The sequence below is a fragment of the Cucurbita pepo genome, chromosome LG06 (assembly GCF_002806865.2).
Source record: "Cucurbita pepo subsp. pepo cultivar mu-cu-16 chromosome LG06, ASM280686v2, whole genome shotgun sequence".
Classification (NCBI taxonomy): Eukaryota; Viridiplantae; Streptophyta; class Magnoliopsida; order Cucurbitales; family Cucurbitaceae; genus Cucurbita; species Cucurbita pepo.
In genome coordinates, this window is record NC_036643.1 from 446,456 (window position 1) to 454,466 (window position 8,011).

Sequence of the window (8,011 nt, forward strand, 5' to 3'; positions counted from 1 at the left end):
ATTTTATCATACCTCTTCCACTAATTTTCAAGATTACAAGTGAGAGAATTAAAGTTAATCTTGTGAGTTAATCGATGATTTAATACGTATTTTATTTTGTGACACATTGAAAGTTCATTGGAATAGTTAAGATAACGGAGTGAAAAATCGAAGTTCATAAATATGGCCCAAATTACATACCATGGCAAAAGCCCAATAGGCCCAAACCTAAGAAAAAAATTGACTTAAAAATAATAAAATTGAACTTAGTTATGCAACTCATTGGAGGTTGATTCGGTCTTTCTTTGCAAAAGCTAAATAGTTTATTATTATTATTTTTTATTTTTTTATTTCGATGTATTTAAACTTTTTTTATTTTTTATTTTTATTACAGTCACACGGACTATATTAATTTTTCAGAAGCCCGGGAACATATCTTATCGATGACGAGCGCCTCCCTCGTCAGTTTTTTTCCCCGCCCTTCAATCCCAGAACAATGCTCATCATGTACTTCTTCGAACCAGAATCGCGCACTTTTCCCCTTCGCCTCAAGAAAGGATTCGAGGAATTCTATCAGAACCCTTTGTAGTACTTTTCAACAAGAGCCTCTCGTCGTGTCCTCCGATAATCTCCCTTTCCATGGTTCTTTTGTCAAGCCTATTCAGGAAGTAGAAGGAACCAAAGATACTGATGAGCTCATCCATGGCGTCTCCAGTTCTGAACCAGAGCCTAAATCGCAGTTATCGAGTAGGGTTAAAAAGAAGGCACAAGAAGACGGGGATAGCCTCGAGAGTAGGTTTAAGCTGCGAAATGGAAGGGAGGTATGTTTCTTGGAGCTTTCCTTTTCACCCTTTGAACATTACTGTCTTCGGAATTTAGAATCAATTAAGATACCAATATAGTTACGCCCCTTATTTCGGTGTCTTTCTTCCATCAATGATTCTTCTTCCGACTGCCACACATGATTTAGAACGTAGTGTAGGAGGCTTCATACTTTTGAGGGTTGGATGTTTTAACTAAACAGTAAGAGATTGAATTCATGAATTATTCTATACTTTAGTGGAATGGAGCATTTACAAAATTTCATTGGGCGCAATGAACAACGACACCCGCAAGTAAGGATATCAGACGCGAGGCCGCGGAGACAAAAGAGAGAATGTTAAAACATCAATTGGGAATTATGAAAGGTTGCGTTGAAATTCAACACGTTACTTAATTTTTTGGACTGGGTTCTTTGAACTTTAGAAAACACACGCTGTCAGAATTAAGGGGCGAATTCCCATAGGTTGGGTAAAATATCTTCTAGTTCTGAGCAACATAGGGGTTACAGCATGGTACAGTTAGGACATGTGATCAAAACAAATCCGATAAAATGTTTGGTTGAAGTAATTTGGGGAAGATACTCATATCAACGCTCGCGGGTTTCTTTTAATTAAAAACATGGATTTATGGATCTTATCCGCCCATGTTTTTTTTTTTTTTTAAAAAAAAAATGGAAATGAAGAAGTTGACTTATTTATTAATTCAGATTTTTGAAGAACAAGCCTACCTCGTTGGCTTAGAGCGGAAAGGAGATGTTGGCCAACTTTTTAGCATAGACGAATCTCTGAAAGAACTGGCACAGTTAGCTGACACTGCTGGACTAAAGGTCGTTGGTTCAACATATCAAAAGTGAGTTATGTGGACACTTCCGTGTGCCTTTCTGTAGATAAATGTATTCCTTTGGTTGGCATCTGATTGATTTTGGGTCATATGTGCAATAGGATTGTCATATTTTCACTTTCCTTCTCAATTTGATGTCTTTATTCTGTTAATTCATCAGTTCTGGCTGAAATGTCTCTAATCACCCTGGATGTTAGGCTGTTCTTCTGCTCTCAATGAAAGCCTCTATCTCTTGTCCAATAGTAATAATAATAGTATTCTGTAATCAATCCAAGTGTTGGCTTGGCATATTTACGATCAGATCATTTACTAGGTTTTCTAATGGAAAACAACTTCAATGGTGGCAACAAACTTTTTGAAATATGGATTTCTTGATATTGATATTAATATATTTTCAAATGGTGGTAGATGTTATATGATATTCTCTCGATTTAGTACTCTTTTAATGTGCAAGAATGTCAAATGGCTTTGATGTGGGCCATATTTGAACCTCCTAGCAATTTCAATTACTTTTTTTTTTCTTTTTTTTTCGTTCTTTCTGTTTTCTGTTCTTTTCAGCATACTTCAGGGTAGTTGTTACATAGTGCTCGTTTGGGTTTGATAACAATTATTTTCTTAGTTTTTTTTCCACAAATGGGCTTGTACTCTTAATTTGTGTGTTTTGTGATATATATACACTTCCAAGAAAACTTTTTTCTTTTTTAGAAAAAAAATCTAGCCAATATCAAAAAGTTGTGAAAATTTTAATTTTGGTTTTAGATTCAAAAATGTTTTGAGAAGGTGAAAATCAAAACAAATAAATGAGGTGAATACAAGCTTGGTTTTTAATCTCAAAAGGTTACGAAATGAAATGTGACTAAACAGAGCCTAATGTTTATTTTTAAGAATCTGGTCCACGAGCGTCAAATGCTATATCTTTTTATTCTCACTCTAAGAATATTTCATTATTTAGCTCTCTGAGTGTTAATTCTCCCCTTATTTTTTAGATTAAAAAATTATTTAGGTTTCTTGATTCTTCATTGTCATGATATCCAGACTAGCTTCTCCAAACCCAAGGACTTACATAGGATCTGGCAAAGTTGCAGAAATCAAGAGTGCAATTCATGCATTAGGTATAGAGACTGTCATATTTGATGATGAGCTTTCAGCTGGGTNTTTATTTTTATTACAGTCACACGGACTATATTAATTTTTCAGAAGCCCGGGAACATATCTTATCGATGACGAGCGCCTCCCTCGTCAGTTTTTTTCCCCGCCCTTCAATCCCAGAACAATGCTCATCATGTACTTCTTCGAACCAGAATCGCGCACTTTTCCCCTTCGCCTCAAGAAAGGATTCGAGGAATTCTATCAGAACCCTTTGTAGTACTTTTCAACAAGAGCCTCTCGTCGTGTCCTCCGATAATCTCCCTTTCCATGGTTCTTTTGTCAAGCCTATTCAGGAAGTAGAAGGAACCAAAGATACTGATGAGCTCATCCATGGCGTCTCCAGTTCTGAACCAGAGCCTAAATCGCAGTTATCGAGTAGGGTTAAAAAGAAGGCACAAGAAGACGGGGATAGCCTCGAGAGTAGGTTTAAGCTGCGAAATGGAAGGGAGGTATGTTTCTTGGAGCTTTCCTTTTCACCCTTTGAACATTACTGTCTTCGGAATTTAGAATCAATTAAGATACCAATATAGTTACGCCCCTTATTTCGGTGTCTTTCTTCCATCAATGATTCTTCTTCCGACTGCCACACATGATTTAGAACGTAGTGTAGGAGGCTTCATACTTTTGAGGGTTGGATGTTTTAACTAAACAGTAAGAGATTGAATTCATGAATTATTCTATACTTTAGTGGAATGGAGCATTTACAAAATTTCATTGGGCGCAATGAACAACGACACCCGCAAGTAAGGATATCAGACGCGAGGCCGCGGAGACAAAAGAGAGAATGTTAAAACATCAATTGGGAATTATGAAAGGTTGCGTTGAAATTCAACACGTTACTTAATTTTTTGGACTGGGTTCTTTGAACTTTAGAAAACACACGCTGTCAGAATTAAGGGGCGAATTCCCATAGGTTGGGTAAAATATCTTCTAGTTCTGAGCAACATAGGGGTTACAGCATGGTACAGTTAGGACATGTGATCAAAACAAATCCGATAAAATGTTTGGTTGAAGTAATTTGGGGAAGATACTCATATCAACGCTCGCGGGTTTCTTTTAATTAAAAACATGGATTTATGGATCTTATCCGCCCATGTTTTTTTTTTTTTTTAAAAAAAAAATGGAAATGAAGAAGTTGACTTATTTATTAATTCAGATTTTTGAAGAACAAGCCTACCTCGTTGGCTTAGAGCGGAAAGGAGATGTTGGCCAACTTTTTAGCATAGACGAATCTCTGAAAGAACTGGCACAGTTAGCTGACACTGCTGGACTAAAGGTCGTTGGTTCAACATATCAAAAGTGAGTTATGTGGACACTTCCGTGTGCCTTTCTGTAGATAAATGTATTCCTTTGGTTGGCATCTGATTGATTTTGGGTCATATGTGCAATAGGATTGTCATATTTTCACTTTCCTTCTCAATTTGATGTCTTTATTCTGTTAATTCATCAGTTCTGGCTGAAATGTCTCTAATCACCCTGGATGTTAGGCTGTTCTTCTGCTCTCAATGAAAGCCTCTATCTCTTGTCCAATAGTAATAATAATAGTATTCTGTAATCAATCCAAGTGTTGGCTTGGCATATTTACGATCAGATCATTTACTAGGTTTTCTAATGGAAAACAACTTCAATGGTGGCAACAAACTTTTTGAAATATGGATTTCTTGATATTGATATTAATATATTTTCAAATGGTGGTAGATGTTATATGATATTCTCTCGATTTAGTACTCTTTTAATGTGCAAGAATGTCAAATGGCTTTGATGTGGGCCATATTTGAACCTCCTAGCAATTTCAATTACTTTTTTTTTTCTTTTTTTTTCGTTCTTTCTGTTTTCTGTTCTTTTCAGCATACTTCAGGGTAGTTGTTACATAGTGCTCGTTTGGGTTTGATAACAATTATTTTCTTAGTTTTTTTTCCACAAATGGGCTTGTACTCTTAATTTGTGTGTTTTGTGATATATATACACTTCCAAGAAAACTTTTTTCTTTTTTAGAAAAAAAATCTAGCCAATATCAAAAAGTTGTGAAAATTTTAATTTTGGTTTTAGATTCAAAAATGTTTTGAGAAGGTGAAAATCAAAACAAATAAATGAGGTGAATACAAGCTTGGTTTTTAATCTCAAAAGGTTACGAAATGAAATGTGACTAAACAGAGCCTAATGTTTATTTTTAAGAATCTGGTCCACGAGCGTCAAATGCTATATCTTTTTATTCTCACTCTAAGAATATTTCATTATTTAGCTCTCTGAGTGTTAATTCTCCCCTTATTTTTTAGATTAAAAAATTATTTAGGTTTCTTGATTCTTCATTGTCATGATATCCAGACTAGCTTCTCCAAACCCAAGGACTTACATAGGATCTGGCAAAGTTGCAGAAATCAAGAGTGCAATTCATGCATTAGGTATAGAGACTGTCATATTTGATGATGAGCTTTCAGCTGGGTAAGTTTGTTTGTTTTTTTTTTTTTAATTATTTTATTTTATTTAAATGATTCTGTTAATGGATGTTATCATTTCTCATGAGTGAGGAAACAGTGCATCATTGACATTAATTTTATTTTATCATAGTTTCTTTTCCAATAAGTTTCCTTAAAAGTAGTCTCTGTAGCCAGTTCATTTCTTGTTTGAGTTGTGATTAGAGGTTGCTATTTTGCTAATTGTTTGGAGGCTTCGCACTGTTTTCTGTTACACTATCATCTTGTTCAAGAGAAGCGAACCTTTTTTCCTTGTCATAGAACTNGATTTAGTACTCTTTTAATGTGCAAGAATGTCAAATGGCTTTGATGTGGGCCATATTTGAACCTCCTAGCAATTTCAATTACTTTTTTTTTTCTTTTTTTTTCGTTCTTTCTGTTTTCTGTTCTTTTCAGCATACTTCAGGGTAGTTGTTACATAGTGCTCGTTTGGGTTTGATAACAATTATTTTCTTAGTTTTTTTTCCACAAATGGGCTTGTACTCTTAATTTGTGTGTTTTGTGATATATATACACTTCCAAGAAAACTTTTTTCTTTTTTAGAAAAAAAATCTAGCCAATATCAAAAAGTTGTGAAAATTTTAATTTTGGTTTTAGATTCAAAAATGTTTTGAGAAGGTGAAAATCAAAACAAATAAATGAGGTGAATACAAGCTTGGTTTTTAATCTCAAAAGGTTACGAAATGAAATGTGACTAAACAGAGCCTAATGTTTATTTTTAAGAATCTGGTCCACGAGCGTCAAATGCTATATCTTTTTATTCTCACTCTAAGAATATTTCATTATTTAGCTCTCTGAGTGTTAATTCTCCCCTTATTTTTTAGATTAAAAAATTATTTAGGTTTCTTGATTCTTCATTGTCATGATATCCAGACTAGCTTCTCCAAACCCAAGGACTTACATAGGATCTGGCAAAGTTGCAGAAATCAAGAGTGCAATTCATGCATTAGGTATAGAGACTGTCATATTTGATGATGAGCTTTCAGCTGGGTAAGTTTGTTTGTTTTTTTTTTTTTAATTATTTTATTTTATTTAAATGATTCTGTTAATGGATGTTATCATTTCTCATGAGTGAGGAAACAGTGCATCATTGACATTAATTTTATTTTATCATAGTTTCTTTTCCAATAAGTTTCCTTAAAAGTAGTCTCTGTAGCCAGTTCATTTCTTGTTTGAGTTGTGATTAGAGGTTGCTATTTTGCTAATTGTTTGGAGGCTTCGCACTGTTTTCTGTTACACTATCATCTTGTTCAAGAGAAGCGAACCTTTTTTCCTTGTCATAGAACTTATAGTCTCTTCTCTTAGGCAACTGAGAAACTTGGAAAAATCATTTGGTGGAGATGTTAGAGTTTGTGATCGTACTGCCCTAATCCTGGATATCTTCAATCAGAGAGCAGCAACTCATGAGGCATCTCTACAGGCAATGTTCATGCACTTTTGAATGATTTTTGTTTAGTTATCTTCAATTGATGTCTTCTTTTTTCTCATTGTGGGGAGGGGGGAGGGGGGGGGGAGGTTGCAACGTATTTTTAACATTCTTATATTCTGAGGGATTTAGTTTATACAGAAGAATCTTTTTGTTAAATCATGTAAACTTTCTCTTTAGGTGGCATTGGCACAAATGGAATACCAGTTACCACGACTTACAAAGATGTGGACTCACCTTGAGCGTCAAGCAGGAGGGCAGGTGAAAGGTATGGGTGAGAAGCAAATTGAAGTGGATAAGCGTATCTTACGAACGCAAGTAAGCGATCTTTCTTACTGAATCTTTGTATAATAAGTATTTGCTTCTGCTATTTTCATTTTTATCACATCAAGAATCTTACTTGAGAGTCAAGGCTGAAAAGGGAACTGATAGGCTTCAATCAACAATTTCATTTATCAGCACTGTACAGCTGAGGGAAGTTTCGAGAGCTTTTCACCTCTCCTGCCTCTCTCAAGAGAAGGTCCAGAAAATTACAACTATAAGCCTACAAAACAACGCTCCCCTCTAGACCTTCACCCCCAAGGGTCCTCATGTAACTAGCAAAACCTATGGGGCCCCACATAAACACATAACTGGCCCCCTCAAATGATTCCCCCTTCATACACTTTAGTAATTTGGAGCCTATGGGGAAAACAGATGGACGACACCCACTTTTTTTAGATTCCTAATTTCGCAATATTTAGAGTTTTCCGTTTCTAGTCTATAATTCTTAAATTTTCACCAAGGGCATATATATGTTCCAGCCAACTTTCTTGTGCTAAGGATATCTGGTTATGTATGATATGCTACGTTCAATAGGCTATTCTTTGGCTTGTTTGTTGAAAATAAGTTTGAATGTAAATACACATCACTGCTAGATTGGTGTTCTCCGGAAGGAATTAGAGTCTGTTAGGATGCATCGAAAACAGTACAGAAGCCGGCGCTTTTCTGTACCTGTCCCGGTAGTTTCTTTGGTAAGTGAATTCACATGAACATGAACTTTCTTTACTTCCAAATTTTGTGCAAGTGAAGGTAGCTCTTGCTGCCAACATTTTAGAGGTCTTGGATGATGATGTTTTAGGTTGGATATACAAATGCTGGAAAGAGTACGCTCTTGAATCAGTTGACTGGAGCTGAAGTCCTTGCAGAGGATCGATTGTTTGCAACCCTTGATCCAACTACAAGAAGGGTTCAGGTAATTTCAGCTAGACTTAATCTTGCAGCGTTATCATGTTCATGTGTCCCTGTTGGTAGAGCAATGCTGTTAGTGGGGGGGGGGGGG

At 35.6% G+C, this 8,011-nt stretch overlaps 2 protein-coding genes across 3 annotated transcripts in view; both read left to right on the forward strand.

Annotated features, from left to right (window-relative positions):
* The first annotated feature begins 385 nt into the window (after window positions 1–385).
* LOC111796964 (GTPase HflX-like) overlaps window positions 386–8,011 on the forward strand; it is a 10,236-nt gene continuing 2,610 nt past the window's right edge. The window contains exons 1-7 of one of the 2 annotated variants that reach the window (XM_023679793.1): window positions 386–800; window positions 1,508–1,650; window positions 2,677–2,793; window positions 6,570–6,684; window positions 6,871–7,008; window positions 7,608–7,703; window positions 7,811–7,924. In XM_023679793.1, coding sequence (XP_023535561.1) covers window positions 423–800; window positions 1,508–1,650; window positions 2,677–2,793; window positions 6,570–6,684; window positions 6,871–7,008; window positions 7,608–7,703; window positions 7,811–7,924 — 1,101 coding nt within the window. In that variant the 5' untranslated portion in view covers window positions 386–422. Of the gene's footprint in view, window positions 801–1,507; window positions 1,651–2,676; window positions 2,794–6,102; window positions 6,255–6,569; window positions 6,685–6,870; window positions 7,009–7,607; window positions 7,704–7,810; window positions 7,925–8,011 lie in introns of those variants that run through there. The other variant, XM_023679794.1, reaches the window with a different exon arrangement.
* LOC111796965 lies at window positions 2,824–5,514 on the forward strand. The gene is made up of 3 exons (XM_023679795.1): window positions 2,824–3,239; window positions 3,947–4,089; window positions 5,116–5,514. Exons 1-3 carry the CDS (start codon window positions 2,862–2,864, stop codon window positions 5,234–5,236), a joined length of 642 nt encoding a protein of 213 aa, XP_023535563.1. The 5' UTR covers window positions 2,824–2,861; the 3' UTR covers window positions 5,237–5,514.

Excerpts from the sequence above, each read along its gene's own strand:
- LOC111796965 (XM_023679795.1), top strand. The coding sequence starts at position 2,862 with ATGACGAGCGCCTCCCTCGTCAGTTTTTTTCCCCGCCCTTCAATCCCA. Across the intron at positions 3,240-3,946 it reads AGCTGCGAAATGGAAGGGAG|ATTTTTGAAGAACAAGCCTA; the intron begins GTATGTTTCTTG and ends TTATTAATTCAG. Across the intron at positions 4,090-5,115 it reads GTTGGTTCAACATATCAAAA|ACTAGCTTCTCCAAACCCAA; the intron begins GTGAGTTATGTG and ends CATGATATCCAG.